General features: G+C 40.2%; 1 protein-coding gene across 9 annotated transcripts in view; it reads right to left on the bottom strand.

The window, feature by feature from the left end:
- The window catches only part of LOC122540656 (dixin-like), a 132,184-nt gene that overhangs the window by 22,600 nt on the left and 81,680 nt on the right, over positions 1-27,904 (bottom strand). For 8 of the 9 annotated variants that reach the window (XR_015751982.1, XM_043676669.2, XM_087976390.1 and 5 more), the window contains 4 exons: positions 23,540-23,649; positions 15,053-15,207; positions 13,100-13,189; positions 12,945-12,998 (listed from right to left, as the gene is read on the bottom strand). Coding sequence is in view for 8 of the 9 variants with exons in the window: in XM_043676669.2 (XP_043532604.2) it covers positions 12,945-12,998; positions 13,100-13,189; positions 15,053-15,207; positions 23,540-23,649 (409 nt within the window). In the remaining variant the exon portion in view is untranslated. The remainder of the gene's footprint in view (positions 1-12,944; positions 12,999-13,099; positions 13,190-15,052; positions 15,208-23,539; positions 23,650-27,904) is intronic. The other variant, XM_043676667.2, reaches the window with a different exon arrangement.

Raw genomic sequence — 27,904 nt, 5'->3', positions numbered from 1 at the left:
TAAATTTTTTCTCCGAATATGGCATCTCTGGCAATGCCAGCATTCACTGGCATTCCTAATTACCCTTAAGTAGGTGTCAGTGGGCCATTAGCTACACAGTTTCTTGCTGGCTTACTTCAGCTGACAAATCAGATCCAGCCACATTAGTGTACATCCAGAGCCTAATGTAGGTCAGACAGGTCAGATTTCTCTGACCTGAAGGTTATTAGTGAAGCAGATGGATTACAACATTGATCTGATAGTTTTATGATCATTAATAATGATTATAATGCAGATTTATTAATCAATATATTTAAATTCCTTCATCTGTCATGGCGGACTTGAATTTACGTCTCCAAAGTATTAGTTGAAGCCTCTGAATTATCAGCGCTGCAATATTAACAATATGGTTCAACTCCCAAGTAACTAAATTCACAGTAATTATCCTCAAAATCACAGATTTAGAACATGTTATAGAGTCAGAGATGTATAGCAAGGAAACAGACCCTTTGGTCCAACTCGTCCATCCCAACCAGACATCCTAACCTAATCTAGTCCCATTTGCCAGCACTTGGTCCATAAGCCTCTAAACCCTTCCTATTCCAAGACCCATCCAGGTGCCTTTTAAATATTGTAATTGTACCAGCCTCTACCACTTCCTCTGGCAGCTCATTCCATGCATGTACCACCGTGTGTGTGAAAAAGTTGCCCCTTAGGTCCCTCTTAAATTTTTCCCCTCTCACCCCAAACCTATGCCCTCTAGTTCTGGAGTCCCCCACCCCAGGCAAAAGATTTTGCCTATTTACCAATTATATTATCAAAAAAGATAACCCTATTTAAAATAAATAATAATGAATATTTCTAAGAATTATACATTGATTTCAACTCAAAGATCATTTGAATTATTGTTTTTTACATTCTTCTGCACTTGCTAGAGAATGTCTTGCCTCTGATTCTTTGGAATGGTTCATTTGAGACTGGGTATTCATTGGTAAAATAATAAATTACTCACTCCATGCAACGCTGTTATTTTGACAATGCTGTCAATCTTCCCGTGTGTATAAGAAAGATGCTTCCTAGGAATTATGCTTTGCGATATTAGCAATGTGTTATAGCAAATTGTTTAAACACATCAGATAAAACAGCCAACAGAAGAAATTTCATGTAAAAATGTTAAGCATTTATATGATAATGTTACAGAGTACACTGTAGGCTATAGAAATGCATCAGATACAAGAGCACTCCTCAGACTGATTTAAAAAAATAATACATATGTCGGAACTGTTGTATGGCTATAAAGAGCCAAATCCCTTTTCATGAATTTGCATAAGCCACGTGACGAGTGTTAATTGTATTCAACATGATGGGTTGAAAGGCCTTTTTCTGTGCTGTATCACTGTAAAATGTATTCATTATTCAATTACTGCATTTCTAACATCATTTCTTTCCCTTCATTTAAGACATTTTTGTTGCAGGCAAGAAATGTGACATGCACGTAATGATCCCGTTGACAAACTAAACTTTTTTAGAACACAGAACGCATGATAACAACTGCAGAGAAGGTAGCTTAATTGTGCCACTAAGCAAGCAAATTGTTATTCATTATTAGAGATGTTATCAAGTTTCAATACTATTTCTACTATCAATGCTACATAATGCTATTTATATATTTGTAAATGTTAACCCAAATTATTGAATACAACATTTTGTAATTGAATTCCAAAAAAAACTCTTATTAGAGCTACTGTCTGATATTCTGACACAAGACTGTGCCTTCTACATCAGTCATCATTGTGCTATTAAGGATAGTGATATTACAGTATGAAACTCAAAATCCAGGCTTGAATTAATATGATTTTCAAATAGATTGCGCCTGATAATTAAGGGAATAAGTAATCTGTGATATTACATAGCATGACCATTTAATGTTCTACATTTACATTAAATTACATTAGGCATCTGAGATTCTACGAATGCTGAAGCTGTGCAACTGAATGGGAGACAGCAGGGCCCAGAAGATCGTGTAAAATGATGCTAATCACCAGGAACTATTTCCTAGGGGAGCCAGGCACATTGACCACACAGCAACACTCAAAGCACATGGCAGGGAAGGTTAAATTCATCCCCAAAATGCCAAGAATAATTCAATCACAGGGCCAACACAAGTTGAATGGGCAGAATTCCTGAGGACTAGCTCCTCCAATCACAGTATGTGCTGCTGATAGCCTCTGAAAATGCGCATAGCAGAAGTGAGGGGTCACGTTGGGTGTGTTTTGCATCAGGGGCTATATTATACAAGTCCATATGTTAGCCCACCAATTACAACCTAGCCCTGCGTTCACCCCCATAGTACAGAGGTGTACAGGTACTAAAATAGACTGCCTGCCAACATTTGCAAATAAATAATGAAAAGGTCAATTGAGCTTGTTAAAATTGTTCTAAATATTACACTCAATTGTTCAAAATGTTACACTGTCTATACCATAAAATGGTTTTCTGCAATGGGGAGGAAGAGGGATACAATCATTGAAAGATGCACACCAACCATACCACCCCCTTTCCAATCAGAGTATTTCTTGGAGATAAGTACCCACTTCCATTCTTACCTGCACATTCTTTAAAACTTACTTCTTTCCCCTAAGTGGTTGGAACTAAGGTTCCAACCACTGCCCCGGCCAAAAACCAAAGGACTTACCTCACTCCAGGGTTCCATGGGCCTTACTGTAGGCCTGTCCATATCTAGACAGCTAGGAAGGTTAGGTGTTGCCAGGATCATTGGCGATCCTGTCCAATCAGATTGGCCTGTAGCTTCAGAGAGTGGGTCTTTCTCTCCAGTGAGTGGAAAGTGAGCTCATTTAGCCTATTCATAGGTCGCTCCTCTAGCAACCATGTACTTTCCACACAATATCCTAATAAATACATCTCGAATGCATAAGATGAAATATAAAATTCCAAATGTAGCTTTACTATGAAATAAGTTCAACATTATCTCTGGTTTTTGGATGTACTACACATAAAATCTATATTTACTGCCTTTTTTATGGATTTAACTACTTATACTGTCATGTTTAATGGCCTGATAACTACAAAGTCCCTCTGCAAGTCTGCTCCAATTAAAATCTTACCATTTCTGGTGCCCTTTCTTTCCCTGTTCTCATTTCTGAAAATGTTACACAAAATTAGAAGGAAAATAAAAGAAAATGAGTTGTTCACCTACCAAAAATGTATTTTTGATGGAAGCAAAGGTCTAATCTAGACTAGTTTTTAAGATGTCACTCTGGGATTATCCAACAAGGAAAGGAAAACTAGGCCAACCTTCATAAATGATCATCTTTTTGGGTCAACTTAGGTGAAGTTATCAAAGCTAATAAGTTCATCACCTAGATTTATAAATGACCATATGAAATACATATAATGTGAACAATGGAATGGAATGGAACAGAATTATCTGGGTGGGAAAAATGTAGATTGCAATGGTGTAGACTGATATCGATGTCTTGGAAGTTTGTCTTCTACAGTTTTGAGGGTCAAGAGCAAGTCAGCTTTTATTTATTAATGTCTGTCTGCCCAATATCAGCTTTGCTCAAGCTGTTAGCAATAGGCCTCTTATTTTAACACAGTAAGAGTCTTAGAGATTCAGTAGCACAGTGGTAATGTTGTTGGAATAGTTACCCAGAGGCCTAGGATCATCCTGTAGGACACAGGCTCCCAATCAGCAAAGAACGGGAAATTAAAGTGGTAAAGTGCAAATTTGATCCTCATGTTGTGCAGCATATTAATATTCATACCCAATCATAGCAGATGAGATTTGAATTGAATTAAGAAATTGTAAAAAGTAAACCTAAAAAAAGTCTGCCTTAGTAAAACAGACCATGAAACTATTGTCTATGGCTGTTAAAAGCAATCTAGTTCACTTATATTGTTTGGTGAAAGAAATCTGCCATCTATTCCTGGTCTGGATACTGCAAAGTGAACTGTAGCAACACACCAAGACTCCTCTAACAGCATCTTCCAAATGCATGACCTCTACCACTTAGGTGGACCAGGGCAGTGAATGCATGGGAGACCATGACAAACAGGTTTCCCCTCCAACCCATACATTATCCTGACTCAGAGTCATGTCATCTATCCTTCATTATCCCTCAGTCAAAATCATGGAACTCTCTCCCAAACAGCACTGAAGATCCACCTACACTATATGTCTGCACCTGTTAATGTGATGTCAGTGGTCAAGAAATCATTGAAAAAACTTCTGCAGGACAGAATTAATCAACACTTGGAAAGGCAGAGATTGATCAGGGATAGTCAGTGGATTTGTTAGAGGGATATCCTGGCTGACTAAAGTTTTTTTGAAATGGTAACTAAATATATTGATGAGGGTTGGGCAGTTGATGTGCTTTACATGGACTTCAATAATGTCTTTGAAAAGATCCCACATGGAAAGTTGGTCCAAATGCTAAGAGCTCTTGGTATCTAAAACTGTCTTTCAAATCAGAGACAAAGGGTGTTGGTGAAGGGTTGTTTTTGTAATTGGAAGCTCCTAACCAGCGACATACCACAGGGACCCTTGCAGTTTTATTTTAGATTTAGATTAGATTCCCTACAGTGCGGAAACTGGCCCTTCGGCCCAACCAGTCCAAACCGACCCTCCAAAGAGTAACCCACCAAGTCCCATTTCCCTCTGACTAATGGACCGAGTACTATGGGTAATTTAGCATGGCCAATTCACCGAACCTGTACGTCTTTTGACTTCAAAGTTTGTGAGAAGATTTGTAGCTCGGGTGCTCGTTGTTGTGGTTCTGTTCGCCGAGCTGGGAATTTGTGTTGCAGACATTTCGTGCCCTGTCTAGGCGACATCCTCAGTGCTTGGGAGCCTCCTGTGAAGCACTTCTGTGATTTTTCCTCTGCCATTTGTAGTGGTTTGAATCTGCCTGAGGATGTCACCTAGACAGGGGACGAAACGACTGCAACACAAAGTCTTTGGACTGTGGGAGGAAACCGGAGCACCTGGAGGAAACCCACGCAGACACGGGGAGAATGTGCAAACTCCATACAGACAGTCATCCGAGGCTGGAATCAAATCTGGGACCTTAGTGCTGTGAGACAAGCAGTGCTAACCACTGAGCCACCGTGCTGCCCTTTGTAATTTTGTACATTAAAGGCTTGGATGTGAATGTAGAAGGTATAATTAGCAAGTTTGTAGATGACATGAAAATTAGTGCTGTTGTTGATAGTATGGAAGATGATCTCAGGCTAATCTGATATTGACCAACTGCTAAATTCCATGGCAACAGCAGATGGAATGTAATCCTAATAAGTATGATCTAATACATTTTGGGAGGTCTAAAAAGGGAATCAATATATGCAATAAATGGTAGGTTCCAAGGGAATTCTGAGGTACAAGGGGACCTTGGTGTACAAGTCCATCGATCCCTGAAGATGTCAACATAAGTTGATAGGATGGTGAGGGCAGCATATGGATGCTTGCCTTCATTAGCCAGTGCACCTGGGAAAATTAACAAACAGTGAAATTCACAACTGATCTTGGAGGAACTGTTGGGCGAAGTTCACAGCACAGAATCAGATAAGTTAATTGTTGTTTTAAGTGTGGCCTACAGAGAAACTGCAGTAGTGAGTAGAGTGGGTACTTTCTTGATTATATGTTTTTTGAGATATGTCTCTTGATTAAATTTAAAATATAAGCCATAACTATTAATTTAACCTGAGGCAGTGTTTGTAGAGGAATAAGACGATGTTAATTTCTGGGTCTGTAGATTGTGAAGGAGCAAACCTGGCCTTTAATAGAGTGATATGTACTTCTTGTCAGATGTAGGAGTTTAAAGAGAGTTTTCAGGTTACTGCGGATTAAAACTGCAATAAATGCTGTTGGCTGCGAATCTTATCAGATTGAATGGATAGGTTGGAGAGACAGCAACAGTATGTGATGGATGGCAGTTATAGGAAAGGGGGAAAGTCTCAGATGCAGTCACATAGATAGGTTAACTCCAGAAAAGGTAAGAGAGGTAGACAGCTAGTGCAGGAGTCTTTTGTGGAAATATCCATTTCAAACAGGTATGCTGTTTTGGAAAACGTAGGGGGTGATGGGTTCGCAGGGGAACATAGCATGTACAGCCAAGTTTCTGCTATTGAGACTGGCTCTAATGCAACGAGGGGTACGTCGGGTTCCCAGAGATCAATGGTGTTAGGGGATTCTCTAGTCCGAGGTACAGACAGACGTTTCTGTGGCTAGCAGTGAAAAAGCAGAATTGTGCATTGCTTCCCTGGTGCCAGGATCAAGGATGTCTCAGAGAGGGTGCAGAATGTTCTCACAGGGGAGAGGGGTCAGCAAGAGGTCATTGTCCACATTGGAACCAACGACATAGGAAAGGAAAAGGTTGAGATTCTGAAGGGAGATTACAGAGAGTTAGGCAGAAATTTAAAAAGGAGGTCCTCAAGGGTAGTAATATCTGGATTACTCTCAGTGCTACAAGCTAGTGAGGGCACGAATAGGAGGATAGAGCAGATGAATGCATGGCTGAGGAGCTGGTGTATGGGAGAAGGATTCACATTTTTGGATCATTGGAATCTCTTTTGGGGTAGAAGTTACCTGTACACGAAGGATGGATTGCACCTAAATTGGAGGGGAAGTAATATACTGGCAGGGAAATTTGCTAGAGCTGCTCAGGAGGTGGAGAGGTGGGACCCAGGGAGATAGTCAAGAAAGAGATCAATTTGAGGCTGGTACAGTTGAGGACAGAAGTGAGTCAAACAGTCAGGGCAGGCAGGGACAAGGTAGGACGAATAAATTAAACTGCATTTATTTCAATGCAAGGGGCCCAACAGGGAAGGCAGACAAACTCAGGGCATGGTTAGCAACATGGGACTGGGATATCATAGCAATTACAGAAACATGGCTCAGGGATGGGCCGGACTGGCAGCTTAATGTTCCAGGATACAAATACTACAGGAAAGATAGAAAGGGAGGCAAGAGAGAAGGGGGAGTGGCATTTTTGATAACGGATAGCATTACAGCTATGCTGAGGGAGGACATTCCCGGAAATACATCCAGGGAAGTTACTTGGGTAGAACTGGGAAATAAGAAAGGGATGATCACCTTATTGGGATTGTATTACAGACCCCCTAATAATCAGAGGGAAATTAAGAAACAAACTTGTAAGGAGATCTCAGCTATCTGTAAGAATAATCGGATAGTTATGGTAGGGGATTTTAACTTTCCAAACATAGACTGGGAGTGTCATAGTGTTAAGGGTTTAGATGGAGAGGAATTTCTTAAGTGTGTACAAGACAATTTTCTGATTAAGTATGTGGAAGTGCCTACCAGAGAAGGTGCAACACTTGACCTACTCTTGGGAAATAAAGCAGGGCAGGTGACTGAGGTGTCAGTCGGGGAGCACTTAGGGGCCAGCGACCATAATTCCATTAGATTTAAAATAATAATGGAAAAGGATAGACCAGATCTAAAAATTGAAGTTCTAAATTGGAGAAAGGCCAATTTTGACGGTATTAGGCAAAAACTTTCAAAAGCTGATTGGGGGCAGATGTTCACAGGTAAAAGGATGGCTGGAAAATGGGACGCCTTCAGAAATGAGATAACGAGAATCCAGAGAAAGTACATTCCTGTCAGGGTGAAAGGGAAGGCTGATAGGTATAGGAAATGCTGGATGACTAGAGAAATTGAGGGTTTGGTTAAGAAAAAGAAGGAAGCATATGTTAGGTATAGACAGGATAGATCGAGTGAATCCTCAGAAGAGTATAAAGGAAGCAGGAGTTTACTTAAGAGGGAAATCAGGAGAGCAAAAAGGGGACACGAGATAGCTTTGGCAAATAGATTTAAGGAGAATCCAAACAGTTGTTACAAATACATTAAGGAGAAAAGAGTAACGAGGAAGATAATAGGGCCCCTCAAAGATCAGCACAGCAGGTCAGGCAGCATCCAGGGAACAGGAGATTCGATGTTTCGGGCACAGGCCCTTCTTCAGGAATTCATGATTCCTGAAGAAGGGCCTGTGCCCGAAACGTCGAATCTCCTGTTCCCTGGATGCTGCCTGACCTGCTGTGCTGTTCCAGCAATAAAGTTTCAACTTTGATCTCCAGCATCTGCAGACCTCACTTTCTCCCCTCAAAGATCAGCAAGGCAGCCTTTGTGTGAAGCTGCAGAAAATGGGGGAGATATTAAATGAGTATTTTGCATCGGTATTTACTGTGGAAAAGGATATGGAAGATATAGACTGTAGGGAAATAGATGATGACACCTTGCAAAATGTCCATTTTACAGAGGAGGAAGTGCTGGATGTCTTGAAACAGGTAAAAGTTGATAAATCCCTAGAACTCTGTGGGAAGCTAGAAAAGTGATTGCTGGGCCTCTTGCAGAGATATTTGTATCATCAATAGTCACAGGTGAGGTGCCAGAAGACTGGAAGTTGGCTAACGTGGTGCCACCGTTTAAGAAGAGTGGTAAGGACAAGCCAGGGAACTATAGACCGGTGAGCCTGACGTCAGTGGTGGGCAAGTTGTTGGAGGGAATCCTGAGGGACAGGATGTACATGTATTTGAAAAAGCAAGGACTGATTCGGGATAGTCAACATGGCTTTGTGCGTGGGAAATCATGTCTCACAAACTTGATTGAGTTTTTTGAGGAAGTAACAAAGAGGATTGATGAGGACAGAGCAGTAGATGTGATCGATATGGACTTCAGTAAGGCTTTCAACGAGGTTCCCCATGGGAGACTGATTAGCAAGGTTAGATCTCATGGAATACAGGGAGAACTAGCCATTTGGATACAGAACGAGCTCAAAGGTAGAAGATAGAGTGTGGTGGTGGAGGGTTGTTTTTCAGACTGGAGGCCTGTGACTAGTGGAGTGCCACAAGGATTGGTGCTGGGTCCTCTACTTTTTGTCATTTACATAAATGATTTGGATGTGAGCATAAGAGGTACAGTTAGTAAGTTTGCAGGTGACACCAAAATTGGAGGTGTAGTGGACAGTGAAGAAGGTTACCTCAGATTACAACAGGATCTGGACCAGATGGGCCAATGGACTGAGAACTGGCAGATGGAGTTTAATTCAGATAAATGCAAGGTACTGCATTTTGGGAAAGCAAATCTTAGCAGGACTTATACACTTAATGGTAAGGTCCTCAGGAATGTTGCTGAACAAAGAGACTTTGGAGTGCAGATTCATAGCTCCTTGAAAGTGGAATCACAGGTAGAAAGGATAGTGAAGGCGGCGTTCGGTATGCTTTCCTTTATTGGTCAGAGTATTGAGTACAGGAGTTGGGAGGTCATGTTGCAGCTGTACAGGACATTGGTTAGGCAACTGTTGGAATATTGCGTGCAATTCTGGTCTCCTTCCTATTGGAAAGATGTTGTGAAACTTGAAAGGGTTCAGAAAAGATTCACAAGGATGTTACCAGGGTTGGAGGATTTGAGCTATAGGGAGAAGCTGAACAGGCTGGGGCGGTTTTCCCTGGACTGTCGGAGGCTGAGGGGTGACCTTATAGAGGTTTACAAAATTATGAGGGGTATGGATAGGGTAAATAGGCAAAGTCTTTTCCTGGGGTCAGGGAGTCCAGAACTAAAGGGCATAGTTTTAGGTTGAGAGGGGAAAGATATAAAAGGGACCTAAGGGCCAACTTTTTCACACAGAGGGTGGTACGTGTATGGAATGAGCTGCCAGAGGAAGTGGAGGAGGCTGGTACAATTCCAACATTTAAGAGACATTTGGATGGGTATATGAATAGGAAGGGTTTGGAGGGATACGGGCAGGGTGCTGGCAGGTGGGACTAGATTGGGTTGGGATATCTGGTCGGCATGGATGGGTTGGACCGAAGGGTCTGTTTCCATGCTGTACATCTCTATGACTCTAACTGGGACCAGTGCGGATGCCCATAGCCACTCCTTTGACTTGGCTGAAGTGAAATGAATTAAAGGAGAAATTGTTCAGTGAGAGACCAAGCTCAGCCAAGCGAAGGTGAGTGGTGATATATGGGAATTGTTCAGGCCTCTGGTTGAGGAAAAAGCCAAGAGTTTTCAGTCCCTCCTGGCAGGAAATTGAGCTATAGAGGAATTGGACATCCACAGTGAACAGGAGGCAGTTAGGGCCAGGGAACTTGAAATTGTAAATACGGCAAAGGGCAACAGAGGAATCGTGGATGCAGGTGGGCAGTGTCTGGACACGTGGAGAGGGGATGGAGTCAAGGTAGGAAGAAATGATCCAGAGATGCAGCAGGAGCAGGTTGATGCAATGGGCCTACCAGTGCAGTCTGGTTTGTAGATTTTGGGAAGAACGTAGACGTAGGCTCACTGGGGTTTGAAGACTATAAGGCTGGAGGCAGTGGGGGGGGGGGGTTCTCCGGAAGTACTGAGGTCAGTGACAGTCCTAGCAACAATGGCTTAATGTTCAGATGTGGGGTCATGGTCCAGGTGAGGTAGGAACAAGTGTCCAAGAGTTCACGCTGAGCTTCCACAAGGTAAAGATTAGTACACCAAACTAGAATGTCACCATTTTTGTCAGCAAGTTTGATAACAAAGTTAGGGTTGGGCCTGAGAATGCAGTTCTGGGCACCGCACTATTGGAAGGACGCGATTGCACTGGAGAGGGTGCAGAGGAGATTCACCAGTATGTTGCCTGGGATGGTCAGAATCAGTTATGAGAAGACACTGGATAGACTGGGTTTGTTTTCCTTCTAAAAGAGGCTCTCGGGAAGAAGGGGGAAATCTGCTTGAAATGTAAAAAAATTATGAAAGGCCTACATACAGTAGATCATGAGAGTCTTTTCTTCATGGCTGATGTGTCTAAGACCAGTGGGCACAGGTTTAAATATTAGGAGTGAGTTGTTCAGAGGAAAAACGTTTTCCACCCAAAGGGTGGTATAAAGTTGAAATGTGCTGCCTGGGAGGGTGGTGGAGACAGGTACTCATGCTGTATTTAAGAAGCATCTAGAGGAGCAAGTAAAATGCTTGGGCATAGTTGGCTACAGATCAAGTGTAGGTAAAATGAAATTAGTGAAATTTGGTATTTGTTGGTCACCATAGATATGGTAGGTCAAAGGGTCTATTTCTATGCCGAATGACTCTGACTCTAGGCCAAGAAGGTAACTCACCACCATCTTCTCAAGACCAAATAGGAATGGCAATATATGCTGGCCTAACCACTCATCCCCCAAACTGCATGAACCTTGAGGAAACATCCATCCTCCATTTTATAAAAAAAAAAGCTAAGATTGGAAATCTAGCAAATAGCAGAGCAAGAGTTTGGTTCTTCTTGCTGCAGCATGTTAATATTTCACTAGGTTGTATCATCATTAGACCAATGCACTTCTATTAAATAATCTGATGCTTGATGCAGTTTTCTCTCTCACTCGTAAGATTTAGATATGTCAGTTTATAGTAAAGGTTTATCAAGAGGATGCATTCTGCTTGCAAAACAAGAGTTTTCAAATCTGAAAAATGTGTTGCTGGAAAAGCACAGCAGGTCGGGCAGCATCCAAGGAGCAGGAGAATTGATGTTTCGGACATAGGCCCTTCTTCAAGAATTCCTGAAGAAGGGCTTATGCCTGAAATGTTGATTCTCTTGCTCCTTGGATGCTGCCTGACCTGCTGCACTTTTCCAGCAACACATTTTTCAGCTCTGATCTCCAGCATCTGCAGTCCTCACTTTCTCCTAAGAGTTTTCTAATGTCTTGGAGTCTTGCATTGTTTATATCATTGTTGTCCAATAATGATTAGCTACAAATCGTATGTAGATAATTGGGAATCCAGATGTGCATAGTTGTATTGCTGGTCAGTATATATCAAATACATAATAGTCACTTCCAATTCACTGAGGTTTGGATGTCAGAAAGATTGCTGTTGAGTTTATTTCAAAGAATTTTTGTATCATGCATTATTGTTTGTATTTTTCTTCTATGCAAGAAACCTTCATGTTCTTGCATTAAAATACTTCGGCAGACTCTTTTGGATTTGTTCATTGACTGATTTCCATGTTAATGAAAATAAAAGTAAACTTATGGTCTATCAAGCCAGGTCTCACTCTGTGATTGGACTTGTCCAACATTTCCACCACCTGGAAATGTAACAACCGCAAGTCAGTGAGCAGTTTCTATTGAAATATGAGAGGAATTCTAGAGGGGAAACCTGGAAGACACCAACTAGTGGATGTGTTTTACATTTGTTCCACAGATTTTCTGCCTTGCAGCTTGATTGACAAGCTGGCTTTCCAAAAGAAGAGAAAGCCTGCAGCTTGAAACTGCGGACGACCCCAAGAGAGTAACCAGGGAGGGAAGGATTACGCTTGGGTTTTTGGGGAATCAGACTCTTTGTTGGAAGTGGAAGAAGAGATTGTGGGATGATGAGCAAAGGTTGAAGAGAGCTTGGAGGGGATACTGAGTTGATTCAGTGATTGCAGAGCTGGAAGCAGAAAGCTTTTGGATGGGTGATAAACTGCTACTTCTAGTCCAAAACAGAACAGCAAATGCACTTACTGCCATTTCTTCTTGCCTCCATTAAACTTGTCAAGTTTCTTAAAATCTGTGGAACCTGGCCAAAAGGGTTAAAAATATAAGTGGAGGCTTGCAACCTCCTGAAAACCATTCATGTGTGATCTGCCATTTGAAAGAAAATCAGCCACAGGTCCTACTCTACACCCTGCACCATCCCATTCACCCCTCTGTTAAGATTGAACTTAGGCGAGTAGAGTAGCATGTGAAATTGTGCTTCTCGACTGAAGCAAAGCCATCTATATTTGAAGGTTAAAATCACTGCCCACATTTCAGAAGCCAGTTCCTGCAGCTTGTTCTCAAAAGAAGCACTTCAAATTTTTCAGCTCTAGCGAAACAAATCACAACTTAAAAATCTTTCTACTTTCTTGACTAACGTAAAGAAAAACGTACAGAAACATCAAACATAAACACTTTGAACTAGTATGAACAGTAATCACTCTTTGTACCTTCATCTCTTTGCATTCATCCATACTTAGATCTAGACGACTCTTGATGATAACCTAAGCAATACAAGAATTTACCATCAATGGTTTCTTCAAACATGTAACAAAGCAAAGCTAGACAGATCAAACAGTATAACCAGGTGCAAAACAGCACATACCAATTGTTCTTCTGCACTTGCTCCTTGCTCACACAGTGGAAATGATCCCTCCTGTTCGTCTTCAGGAAGTGAACCATTCAACAGTAGGCCCTGGCAACAAAACCAGCAATATAAAACGTGGGGTATCACATAACAAAATGTTCGAGACATTCAGGTTTCTCCAGCAATTACTACACAATTAGAATCTGTTCACGTTAGGAAGCACTCACAGGGGTAACAATATTAAATGATTTTTTTTTTGTAACATAATATATAAGTTAAATGAACAATTTTCATGCCACAGGAGATTATTGTGGAGATCACTCAAAAATCAAGTAGAACTTACTTAAGTTTGCAAAACAGCCTTTCTGCAAATAAAATTTGATTGATGTATTGATATTTTGATTCCAATAAAATTAAGCACTTTTGCATGCCAGATATTTTTGAATGTTATTTATCTAAGCATTGCTCACTTTTCCAGCAAAAATGTTATACTGAAAATCAAAACTCAGAAAATTCAATGGCCAGCTAGTTGCTACAGCAAGAAAACACTGCAATTGTGTGTCGGGACAAAAGGAAATCCCAATGCAACTGACTCTGCATGAATTGCACAGGGAATTGAAAATTTTGACGTAATTACCAGGTATCTGGAACCCTCATTTTAACATCAAAATTTCTAATTCACAAACTTAATTTTTAGAAGTTTAATTAGTAAAAGTTAGATGATTAAAAATCTACTGCTGGTTAACTAGTAAACTTAACCCTCACTCCCACTGAACACCCCAACTACTCCTCCTGAGCCTCTGCCATTGCACACCCCCACACTGCCCGACTGGAAACCCTTCCCCCAACTCAGCAGTGCCAGACATGATAAATTCTCCCTACACCAACATAACCTTACCAGAATTGACTCACCCACCACCCAGAAACATCACCACCATGCTCAACCATCTAACCATTCAAACTACGCTAAACACTTTCATTACATCCCACCTCCCTCACCCACCTGGCCACAATACCTACCACCCATATTTCCCTTCCTCCAAGCACCCTTCACCATCACCCCACCCACCCTATTCTAATACTTACCTTAGTTCTTTTTACTCATTCATGGGATGTGGGTGTTGCTTGCTTCACTAGCATATATTGCCCATCCCTAATTGCTCAGAGGGGAGTTAAGAGTCAGCCACATTGCTGTTCACATGTGGCCACATGTATGCAAGAGCATTAAGGTTGGCGGATTTCCTTCCTTAAATGCAATTATTGAACCAATTTTATGACAATCAACAGCTGTGCCACCACCTCCTTTACATTTTTCCTTGGGTCAAACGGCAAGTTTGTGAAACCAAGAGGCAGGGAGAAGGGGCAGCAAGCACTGAGAGTAACATTGTGTGTGTATGGGAATATAGAAGACCCTAAAATCAGTTTGCTGCCACATGCTTAGATGCGACTCTTCATTTCAGGTTAATAATCCTTCATCAGAAATGACAGTACAAGTCTGATTAAAGGTCATCAACTTAAAACATTAATCCCGCTTCTCTCTTCAGAGATGTCAAAAGTGGGAAGCATTTCCAGCCAGTTTTATTTCAGACTACCAGAACCTGCCATATTTTGATTTTGTATAAGTAAGGCATTTTTTAAAAAAATGTTCGGGGTTTAGGTAGAGCTAGTCAGGTCACATTTATTATTTATTCTTAATTGACTTACAAAGGTGGCAGTGATGGTGACAACTCAGCAGTTTGCTGCTTTGAAGTGTATTAATGATCAACCACACAGTGATGGGCTAAAGACACAAGTTGGTCAGACCAAAATAGATAAAAACTATGTGATCATATTATACTTGTATCCTTCTGCAACTAGATTATACTTTTACTGTATTTTTAATTACTATTTTTAGCCCTCAAAAAACATAACATTTCAAATCAGTTGTAATTAGATTTTTTTTGAAAACAGTCGCTAAATAAAACTTCATACTTGTAAGATAGAAATCATCTTTCTGGCTTCTTCCATTTCCTTCCCCAATTGGTCCTGTTGATCCAGTAATTGATCTTCCCAAAGGTAGTGCTTATCGTTCACTTGGGATTTTCCAGAATTCATGGACATCCATGCAGATTGAATGCTGTCTTCTGCTGGATGGACAGGTTTTAATAGAATGTATTTGTATCACAATCTCAGTGATCAAAATGATGACCCCTCATTTGCAAATGTCAGTGCATTTAAAAACATTTTAAAAGGCAGTGACTTTCTTAGAATACTTTTCGCTAAATTTATGTTCCCATTCTTTACAAAGTAAGATGCAGAAAATGAGTAATTTCTACTTGACCCACTACAGGGCTTACCATAAAACGAAACGTTTTACCAGATAAAGTACAGAATTTGTCAGAGCCATTTTACATTGTGGGTTTGCACTAGGTAGTGAACTGAAATGGATCAGGTATCCATCAATAAGTGTAGCTGATTTTAGATGTGTACAGGCAGTCAATGTTTAACTTAATCCATGTGTCTTGTGCTTGTAATACTGCAACAATGGCCAGCTTTCTTCAAAGAAAAGCATTTTCAAAACATTCTCCAAAAATGTGTCATGAATGCTGCCTTGCTGAAAGTTGAAATTTCAATATCATTCGAATAAATTGTTTTTAATTTTCATTTTTATTGAAAATCAACACCAATAAACCAGTTCAACTAGTCATTTATCTCATTGTTCTTTTTGCCAGACCTTGCTCTGTACGTATTGGCTGTTATATTTTTATCATACCAATGATCAGAATGGTGGTGGTGGTGGTAAAGGGTCGTTTTTCAGAAAGGAGGCCTGTGACGAATGGAGTGCCACAAGGATCGATGCTGAATCTTCTACGTTTTGTCACAGACAGACGTTTTTGTGTCCAGCAGAGAAAAAGCAGAATGCTGTGTTGTTTCCCTAGTGCTAGGATCAAGGACATCTCAGAGAGGGTGCAGAATGTTCTCACGGGGGAGAGGAGTCAGCAGGAGGTCATTGTCCACAATGGAACCAATGACATTGGAGGGGAAAAGATTGAGATTCTGAAGGGAGATTACAGGGAATTAGGCAGAAATTTATAAAGGAGGTCCTCAAGGGTAGTAATATCTGGATTACTCAGTGCTACGAGCTAGTGAGGGCAGGAATAGGAGGATAGAGCAGATTAATGCATGGCTGAGGAGCTGGTGTATGGGAAAAGGATTCACATTTTTGGATCATTGGAATCTCTTTTGGGGTAGAAGTGACCTGTACAAGAAGGACAGATTGCACCTAAATTGGAAGGGGACTAATATACTGGCTGGGAAATTTGCCAGAACTCCTTTTGAGGATTTAAGGTGGTGTTGGGGGGGGGGGGGGGGAGGGGGTGGTGGGATCCAAGGAGATAGAGATCGATCTGAGATGGGTACAGCTGAGATCAGAAGTGAGTCAAACAGTCAGGGCAGGCAGGGACACGGTAGGACTAATAAATTAAACTGCATTTATTTCAATGCAAGGGGCCTAACAGGGAAGGCAGACAAACCCAGGGCACAGTTAGCAACATGGGACTGGGATATCATAGCAATTACAGAAACATGGCTCAGGGATGGGCCGGACTGGCAGCTTAATGTTCCAGGATACAAATACTACAGGAAAGATAGAAAGGGAGGCAAGAGAGAAGGGGGAGTGGCATTTTTGATAAGGGATAGCATTACAGCTATGCTGAGGGAGGATATTCCCGGAAATACATCCAGGGAAATAATTTCAGTAGAACTGAGAAATAAGAAAGGGATGATCACCTTATTGGGATTGTATTATAGACACCCCAATAATCAGAGGGAAATTGAGAAACAAATTTGTAAGGAGATCTCAGCTATCTGTAAGAATAATAGGGTATGATTTGGAGTTGCCGGTGTTGGACTGGGGTGACTATCACTTGATGAAGGAGTGTCGCTCCGAAAGCTAGTGTGCTTCCAATTAAACCTGTTGGACTATAACCTGATGTTGAATAATAGGGGAGTTATGGTAGGGGATTTTAACTTTCCAAACATCGACTGGGACTGCCATAATCTTAAGGGTTTAGATGGAGAGGAATTTCTTAAGTGTGTACAAGACAATTTTCTGATTCAGTATGTGGATGTAGCTACTAGAGAAGGTGCAAAGCTTGACCTACTCTTGGGAAATAAGGCAGGGCAGGTGACTGAGGTGTCAGTCGGGGAGCACTTTGGGGCCAGCGACCAAAATTCTATTCGTTTTAAAATAGTGATGGAAAAGGATAGACCAGATCTAAAAGTTGAAGTTCTAAATTGGAGAAAGGCCAATTTTGATGGTATTAGGCAAGAACTTTCGAAAGCTGATTGGAGGCAGATTTTCGCAGGTAAAGGGCGGCTGGAAAATGGGACGCCTTCAGAAATGAGATAACAAGAATCCAGAGAAAGTATATTCCTGTCAGGGTGAAAGGGAAGGCTGGTAGGTATAGGAAATGCTGGATGACTAAAGAAAATTGAGGGTTTGGTTAAGAAAAAGAAGGAAGCATATGTCAGTATAGACAGGATAGATCGAGTGAATCCTTCGAAGAGTAGAAAGAACGTAGGAGTATACTTAAGGGGGAAATCAGGAGGGCAAAACAGGGACATGAGATAGCTTTGGCAAATAGAATTAAGGAGAATCCAAAGGGTTTTCACAAATATATTAAGGACAAAAGGGCAACTGAAGGAGAGAATAGGGCCCCTCAAAGATCAGCAAGGCGGCATTTGTGTGGAGCCTCAGAAAATGGGTGAGATACTAAATGAATATTTTGCATCAGTATTTACTGTGGAAAAGGATAGGGAAGATATAGACTGTCGGGAAATAAATGGTGACATGTTGCAAAATGTCCAGAACACAGAGGAGGAAGTGCTGGATGTCTTGAAACAGTTAAAGGTGGATAAATCCCCAGGACCTGATCAGGTGTACCCAAGAACTCTGTGAGAAGACAGAGAAGTGATGGTTGGGCCTCTTGCTGAGATATTTGTAACATCAATAGTCAAAGGTGAGGTGCTGGAAGACTGGAGGTTGGCAAACATGGTGCCACTGTTTAAGAAGGGCAATAAAGACAAGCCAGACAACTATAGACCAGTGAGCCTGACGTCAGTGGTGGGAAAGTTGTTGAAGGAAATCCTGGGGGACAAGATGTACATGTATTTGGGAAGGCAAGGACTGATTCGGGATAGTCAACATGGCTTTGTGTGTGGGATATCATGTCTCACAAACTTGACTGAGTTTTTTGAAGAAGTAACAAAGAAGATTGATGAGGGCAGAGCAGTAGATGTGATCTATATGGACTTCAGTAAGGCGTTCGACAAGGTTCCCCATGGGAGACTGATTAGCAAGGTTAGATCTCATGGAATACAGGGAGAACTAGCCATTTGGATAGAGAACTTGCTCAAAGGTAGAAGACAGAGGGTAGTGGTGGAGGGTTGTTTTTCAGACTGGAGGCCTGTGACTAGTGGAGTGCCACAAGGATCGGTGCTGTGCCCTCTACCTTTTGTCATTTACATAAATGATTTGGATGCGAGCATAAGAGGTACAGTTAGTAAGTTTGCAGATGACACCAAAATTGGAGGTGTAGTGGACAGCGAAGAGGGTTACCTCAGATTACAACAGGATCTGGACCAGATGGGCCAATGGGCTGAGAAGTGAAGATGGAGTTTAATTCAGATAAATGCGAGGTGCTGCATTTTGGGAAAGCAAATCTTAGCAGGACTTATACACTTAATGGTAAGGTCCTAGGGAGTGTTGCTGAACAAAGAGACTTTGGAGTGCAGGTTCAAAGCTTCTTGAAAGTGGAGTCGCAGGTAGATAGGACAGTGAAGAAGGCATTTGGTATGCTTTCCTTTATTGGTCAGAGTATTGAGTACAGGAGTTGGGAGGTCATGTTGCAGCTGTACAGGACATTGGTTAGGTCACTGTTGGAATATTGCGTGCAATTCTGGTCTCCTTCCTATCGGAAAGATGTTGTGAAACTTGAAAGGGTTCAGAAAAGATTCACAAGGATGTTACCAGGGTTGGAGGATCTGGGCTACAGGGAGAGGCTGAACAGGCTGGGGCTGTATTCCCTGGAGCGTCAGAGGCTGAGGGCTGACCTTATAGAGGTTTACAAAATTATGAGGGGCATGGATAGGATAAATAGACCAAGTATTTTCCCTGGGCTCGAGGAGTCCAGAACTAGAGGGCATAGATTTAGGGTTAGAGGGGAAAGATATAAAAGAGACCTCAGGGGCAACTTTTTCACGCAGAGGGTGGTACATGTATGGAATGAGCTGCCAGACGAAGTGGTGGAGGCTGGTACAATCGCAACATTTAAAAGGCATTTGGATGGGTATATGAGTGGAAGGGTTTGGAGGGAGATGGACTGGGTGTTGGCAGGTGGGACTAGATTGGGTTGAAATATCTGGTCGGCATAGACGGGTTGGACCGAAGGGTCTGTTTCCATGCTGTACATCTCTATGACTCTAAATACTTCAGAACCTTCTGAGGTTATGAAAGGCATTATACAAACAGAAGTTCATTCTTTTCTTCATCCACCTTCTGGCGACTTGTTCTTCAATCCCATTATGCTTTTACCAAATGCTTTCTACATTTCTTATTTTGATGTCACCCTTAAGTTCAAATAATGGTCATTTAAGGGCTTAAATCTTCTGCCTTATTACAAGTTATCCTGGATCATCCCTTCTTAATTAAATTGTCCACTTCAAAATACTAAATTATAATTGAATTTAATTGTCTATATGCAGCACCATGTAAAATAATTCATGTGAGATATGTTAATTTGTTTATATGAAATATTCCGGCTTCTTCTGAAACAGAGATAGAGTCCATGCCACTGAGCCAAATATAGAACATAGAACATAGAAGAATACAGCGCAGTACAGGCCCTTCGGCCCTCGATGTTGCGCCGATCCAAGCCCACCTAACCTACACTAGCCCACTATCCTCCATATGCCTATCCAATGCCCGCTTAAATGCCCATAATGAGGGAGAGTCCACCACTGCTACTGGCAGGGCATTCCATGAACTCACGACTCGCTGAGTAAAGAACCTACCCCTAACATCTGTCCTATACCTACCCCCCCTTAATTTAAAGCTATGCCCCCTTGTAATAGCTGACTCCATACGTGGAAAAAGATTCTCACTGTCGACCCTATCTAAACCCCTAATCATCTTATACACCTCTATCAAGTCACCCCTAAACCTTCTTTTCTCCAATGAAACCAACCCCAAGTGCCTCAGCCTTTCCTCATACGATCTTTCTACCATACCACACAACATCCTGGTAAACCTCCTCTGCACCCGTTCCAGTGCCTCCACATCCTTCCTATAGTATGGCGACCAAAACTGCACACAATACTCCAGATATGGCCACACCAGAGTCTTATACAACTGCAACATGACCTCAGTACTCCGGAACTCAATTCCTCTACCAATAAAAGCCAGTACGCCATATGCCTTCTTCACCGCACTATTTACCTGGGTGGCAACTTTCAAAGATTTGTGTACATGGACACCAAGATCCCTCTGCTCATCCACACTACCAAGTAACCAACCGTTAGCCCAGTACCCCATCTTTTTATTACACTTACCAAAGTGAATCACCTCACACTTAGCTACATTGAACTCCATTTGCCACCTTTCTGCCCATTTCTGCAGCTTATCTATATCCCGCTGTAACCTGCCACATCCTTCCTCACTGTCTACAACACCTCCGACTTTCGTATCATCCGCAAACTTACTCACCCAACCTTCTAACCCCTCCTCCAGGTCATTTATAAAAATGACAAACAGCAATGGTCCCAAAACAGATCCTTGCGGAACACCGCTAGTGACGGCACTCCAAGATGAACATTTGCCATCAACTACTACCCTCTGTCTTCTTCCAGCCAGCCAACTCCTAATCCAAACCTCCAACTCACCCTCAATGCCATACCTCCGTATTTTTTGCAGTAGTCTACCATGGGGAACCTTATCAAACGCCTTACTAAAATCCATATACACCACATCTACTGCTTTCCCCTCGTCCACCTCCTTAGTCACCCTTCTCAAAGAATTCAATAAGGTTTGTGAGGCATGACCTGCCCTTCACAAAACCATGCTGACTATCCTTGATCACATTATTCCTATCCAGATGTTCATAAATCCTATCCCTTACAATTCTCTCTAAGATTTTGCCCACAACAGAAGTGAGACTCACCGGCCTATAGTTACTAGGGTTATCCCTACTCCCCTTCTTGAACAAGGGAACCACATTTGCTAGCCTCCAATCTTCTGGCACTACTCCTGTAGACAACGAGGACATAAAAATCAAGGCCAATGGCTCTGCAATCTCTTCCCTTGCTTCCCAGAGAATCCTAGGATAAATGCCATCAGGCCCAGGGGACGTATCTATTTTCACCCTTTCCAGAATTTCCAACACCTTTTCTCTACATACCTCAAAGCCATCCATTCTACTTAATTGTGACTCAGTACTCAAATGTCTGGGTTCAAATCCTAGTTGCCCTGGAAATATGTCACAATATGTCTAAATAGTTGATTCATTGCATATCTTTTAACTCCATAAAATTGCATGTATAAAGAATTCCATACATTGTGCACTTACAATCCATGTAAGGATAAATTAGTTAAGCGGTATTAGCCAAAGAATTGACCAGATTGGATTTCAAATTCAGAGGACAAGGAGGTCACTTAACTGCTCGAGCTTGTCCCATCGTTCAATAAGATCATGGCTGATCTGATTACTCCATATTCCTGTCTACACCCTATAATTTTTCACCTACTTACTTAACATGAATCAGTCTGCCTTAAAATTATTCAAAAACTCTGCTTTTTGAGAAAGAGAGATTTGAAAAGACTCATGACCTTTTGAAAGAAACAATTTTTTTCATGTTTTAATGGACAACTCTATTGTTAAACAGTGATCTCTTCGTTCTAGATTTTTTTTTTTACACATTAAAATATTCTTTTTACATCTACCTTGTCAACAGAAAGTTTAATGTTTCAATCAAGTTGCATTTTACTCTTCTCCAGTGGATACAAGCCTAGTCTGCCAACCTTTCCTCAGAAGACTATCCATCCATTCCAGGTATCAGTCTCATAAACTTCTCTCAACTACTTCCAATTCACTTATCTTTGAAATAACCTGACCAATGCTGTACAAAGTACTCCAAATGTGGTTTCACTAATGCCCTGTATAATTGAAGCATAACCTCTCTACTTTTGTATTAATTTCCCTGACAATAAACAATAACATATTCTTGGCTTTCCTCATCACTTGCTGTACTTGCATATGAAGCTTTTGCAATTTATGACTTTATTTTGCTTTCACCTAATATTTATATTTTCCAGTAACAAGCTTACCAATAAATGGGTATAGCTTTTCCTAATTTATTTTATCAAACTCTCAAATAATTTATGAGCACCTCTTGGAGAGCACCTCTTACTAAACTTGGCCTCAATAATAAAGCTCTTCTCCTGGGAATCAGTGAAACTGCCTTTTGCCCCTGCTCTCATAAAATGTTCTTTTTATGTTCAACAGTAGGGATTCTTGGCATTGGGTCTAGCACCTCACTCAAGTCACCATCATCCATGTGGAGGCCACCCAAGTGGATTGGCACTGCGGTTAAATCCATTCTTACCAAACATTCAGGCACAAGTTACTTCCTACAGGTGTCACTTGATAAGTGATCATGAGTATCTTCCCCTTCCTAACCCAAAAGGTGCTGAGACTAATTGTAGTGCCTAGTTCCATGTTAGCTGGACTAATAAAGTCCAGACTAAAGATTTACCTGGGAACCTTCTGTTTTCATTCATACCAATTCACTGAGCTACCTTTATTATGACTGTTTAATCCATTGTTCCAAGCAATCTTGCAAACGTAGAACAAACACACATTGTCGAGGTATCAGTCAAAAAAAATGTTAAAGCTACCTTTTAAAAAATTAACTAATAATTCAACCTGCCTAAGTAATTGATTATATCTGCAATATTAAGTTGGCTATTGAGAACACCGGAAATTCTTCCACATTATCCATTTTTCACCTTGGGCTCCTGCAGCTGGCTGCTCATAATCATCTCAATTAATTTTGTATACTAAGCTTAAACTTTCTTACTAAGTTATTTTTTCCAATTACAGCTTGGATTTTTATACAAGGTCTCGAGAATTCAAATCAAAATTAAAAATTTATCTTGCAGGCAGTGCAAAATGAACAATATCGCCAAGTTACACATTATATACCAAATGACTAATATCTCCACAAAGTAGAAAGCAATTACATGTTCGCCCTATATTTGCAATATTACTTGGAACACAAGGCTTGAATAGTCACACATACACTTATATATCAGGAACTCTGTTTTAATTGACTTCAATTAAACTCAATATCAGGAATTGCAGGAAGCCACTGCAAGACAATTTTGTCATGAATATAAGCTTGCAAGTTAAATGTTCAACTTACCAGGCCTAGTGTCCCATTCCTCTTTTTGGGAAGATAATTCCAATGTTTCATCTAGTTGACTTGTAATAGACTCTGGCTTTGCACTATTTGTTGGACTCTCCGATCGGACGCTAAAAAATAATCAAAGTCCTTGAAGACACTGCTTCATGTTTTTAATTGGCAAGAGAAAATTCTCGTAAACAGTAACTTTATACCACTGTTGATTAACATGGTGAAAAAAAATCATAATCCATTTAGAATTATAAAGCTGCTCACTCAATTTAGTCATGTTTATTTTAAAATGATAGAATTTCAACATCAATCGAGTATATCAAGGAGAAGTCTCTTGATGTTATATCATTTTTATGGTGTCATTGAAAAGTATTAAATCGAGAAATGCAAGACTAATTCCATCTACTCTCTACTCAATTTCAAAACTATACTGAAATCATAGGCCTATTTCCTATTGGATCAAGAATCTTTTATTTATACTTTTCAGAGTTTTTGAATTGCAACTAAAATATGTAAAACATATTTTAAATGGTTATGATCACAATTTTAATATCATTAGTGAATTGTTCCAGGAACTACTAACAACACACCTGATAAAATAGACAGACCTATTTTCATTGATTTCTCTCCTTTTCACCTGTTCTCCTGCTAGTTCCACTGATAATAGCAGTAAGTACTCCATTTAGGGGCAATTTTTCTTTGCAGAATATGTGTTCGTATGTAATTTTTTAATGAGAATCTTACAGCTGAGACTGACCCTACACTCAGCCTGCTAATGTTGCAAATGCTGTGTCAATTGAGTGCATGCATGCAGATGCTAGAATTGTGATTGAGGGGCTGATATTAATTGGGAACAGTTAGGGCACATATATTAGAATCAATTTCCACTTGCAAAGGGCTAGTCTGTGGAAAGGAAATGTGGTCTGTACTTATGCCATATAGGGTATTGAGAAGAAACTTATGTGGAAAACAGACTCGCTCCTGTTCCTTTTTGTGCCAGGTGGATGTTTACCAAATGAACGCACCCAATAACCTTTTGAATGTCCAAGGATTTTCCTTATAAAGTGGAGACCAGCTAGCAGCACAATCATCAATCTTGGATTGATTCAATCTAAATCAGTGAAATGTTATATCTTTAGCCACAGAACTGACTGCAACATTAGCTTAAATTGAAAAAAAAGACAACTATAAAAGGCATGATTTGGAGATGCCGGTGTTGGACTGGGGTGTACAAAGTTAAAAATCACAGAACACCAGGTTATAGTCTAACAGGTTTAATTGGAAGCACACTAGCTTTCGGAGCGACGCTCCTTCATCGGGTGATTTTTAACTTTATAATAGGCACAAATGTGAAAAAGGGGAAAGAAAGATTCAAAAATAAAATTTACCAAACTCAATACAGTTGTTTCAATTTTTCTTTGCACCAATTTCTCCCTATCCCAACAAAATCAAAGGCATTAATTTTTAAAAACAATTTAATTCCACAGGAACTAGTATTTTAGCAGTTCCTCACACATAAAACATTATTTATTTATGAGATTGACTTTGCGTCAGTAGGCTATTTGACAAGAAGGAAAGCAGGAGAGGAAAACTAAAGCTGTGCAGAATTCAATCCTCACCCAATTTAGCACTTTTGGCACAAACTTCGTACATCACCAAACTAGAATCAGTTTATTCATCTGTGTGAATATTATGTGTTGTGTGTGCGTGTGCGTGTGTGTGCGTGTGTGAAAGAAAGATCAGAGAGGATGCAAGTACATTCCTCCCTCTTTAATGATGATGTTACACAATGTTCAAAATTTTATAAGACTTAAATGCATATTTTGTTTTCCATATATTTATAAATTTTATTTTATCACTATTTTCCTATTCCTAAACTACAGTATCTCTTTTCTGGAGTCAAACATCCAGAAGGACTGGTTTTACCCTTGACCTTTAACTAAATTTTCCATTTCATCAGACGAACCTGTCTGACTCTGAACTGGATCTGGATTGATTTAAAGCACAACTTGTATTGGAGTAAAGTCATTTGATTCCTCTCAATTCCTGCTTCTTCATTGACATTGGAGAGTAAAACATAACCTACATGTGCAGTCCAACAATTCAATACTAAACATCTTACATCTTGACTAAATAGGTGCAAGAATTACATTTTTACGACTCTCCCCAATAGTCTCATCAACTACATATGATGCTTTTTCATCTCATCATTCTGGTTAAACTTCAGATTTCTTTCTCTCATTCTAACTCTGTCATGACTCTTTGCCCATCTGGATTGTTTTACGTTTACTAAGCGTGCTAAAATATGACTTCAGCAATGAAAACCTCATTCTAAGCTGTTTTGTAAGAAACAATTCAATTAGTTTTCTACGTTACAATAAATAAACAAAAATAATCACTATGACATCAGACATTTCCTCCAACTTGTATCTAGCATTTAGTTAAAATTGTACTGTGCACTCTGCTGTTCTATTCAAAGCACAATAATACAGTGAACTCATGTTTTATCATGACATTTGAAAGCGGTTCTGAACAAAATGGAGGTTTTCTGTCAGTCATAACCTTCAAGCAACAGTTAAGCTATGCAAAATCTCTAAAGTTTTGCTAATAGTTATTCAATTCATCAGAAAAACATCAATCAATTTCTATTACAATGAAAAGCCATTGTCTTCAAATTCTGAAAAATCAATGTGCAGGCTCTGTCGCACTCTCACTGGCCTTTTCCATGGTACTAGCATTTGATAAACTCTACACTGCTTCACAGTTCTCTGTGTCCTTAATTAACTTTGCCATAAAGGTAGCTTTTTGCAAGACTATTTGTCAAACTCATCCTTAAGTACAGACCATGAACATAACAACTATGATCCATACCTTTCCAGAATTACAACTCTAGCTCCTCACTAACAAAACATTTATCAACTGACAACTTAAGGTTAAAAAAATGGCCTGACTTCTAAATTCTTTATCCGTGGATATTGTTATTTACCCTTGAAATGAACTTCCCTCAAAGTTTCACACCTTTATCATCTTGCAGTAACTGGCAGCTCACATGTGTAAAGAAAAATACATTCTCCCTATTAAGTGCTTCATTGGATGGGGATAGTCATCTAGAATGGCATTAAATGTCTGTATTTAATGTCATATTTATAAGCAGTCAAAATCAAAGCTCATCTCTGCATTCAGGATCCAAATCAGCCATCAGTGGCTTATGATCAGTTTCAATTCTGAGGTTACAGATTATTCCTGTAAATCAGCTTCTTCTCACCATTAACCAATACATAACCAATCACAGTACTTAGTCCATATGGAGAGCTTATTGGACACAATATAAGTGCGCTGTGCCATCTTCCAAATTACTTTTACATAGCTTTAACACTTTATCACGACCTTTGTCCGAAACCATAGGACACCATTCCAACGTTTGTTCAATGGATGCAAAAAGATTGCCAAATTTAGTATGAATTTATTGTAATGATTTACTCAACCAAAAAAAAATTCGCTGAGAAATATTGAGGGTATGGCTAATTTCTTATTGCTTGAATCTTATTCTAGGTGGAATATAACCCATTTTTGTGTTCACTATCCAAATAGCACATTATTCCCAATTTCCTTGCAAATTCTGGCAGCCAAAGAAATACCAAACAGCCACCCATCAAACTGAAATAAACAAAAGTGTGTATTAGTTAATAGTCATCACTTTAACTCATCATCTAATTAAAGTTGCAGAGATGTATTTGTCAGACTCAATTTTTTTGAACCAAACATGGTTCACATTGTTCAACTACTTGCTGGACTAACTCACTGAATGCTTCAGGAAATACCATGGCATTGTGAAGACAAAGTAAACATGTTGTATGTAGCAATAGCCTTTCCAACCTCTGTCCTATAATAAACTATTTGCCAATGGACTGTAATTCAATCAAAAGTAGAGGCTTAAAATAACTGATGCGCTTCTCGCGCACTCTGTTCAGATGCAAAGCTGAAATATCACTTGTACTTCCAGTTTCTCTAGAGGTTGCTTCTTTTCTGTTTCAGCAGCCACTCCACAACAATTTTTTTTTGTCTGCTATCTTATTATAACTCCTTTCAACACAATAAATTAAACAAATCTTTAAAGATTCTAATGTTTTGTGCAATTACTTTAATATTAACGTCAAGCTGTCATCTTATCATGCTCAAAAAACTTAAAGAGGAGCTCTCTGAATGAATCAGTTCATAAACGTAGCAGGCAAATCACCTACATTAGTCAAAGGTTGCAATTTCAAACTCTGCTAAGAAAACTGGCCTCAACGGGCAATAAAACTGTAACAATTTATCGTACAGGCCTTGGGTCAGGGAGGGAAAAATCTGCAAGAGTTTCTATTTCTGATCATG

Source organism: Chiloscyllium plagiosum, unplaced genomic scaffold (genome assembly GCF_037043375.1).
Source record: "Chiloscyllium plagiosum isolate Xiang-an unplaced genomic scaffold, Cpla_swu_hap1 HiC_scaffold_29, whole genome shotgun sequence".
Taxonomy (NCBI): domain Eukaryota; kingdom Metazoa; phylum Chordata; class Chondrichthyes; order Orectolobiformes; family Hemiscylliidae; genus Chiloscyllium; species Chiloscyllium plagiosum.
Note: the sequence above shows the minus strand (reverse complement) of the source record. Positions and strands in the feature narration are given on the sequence as shown.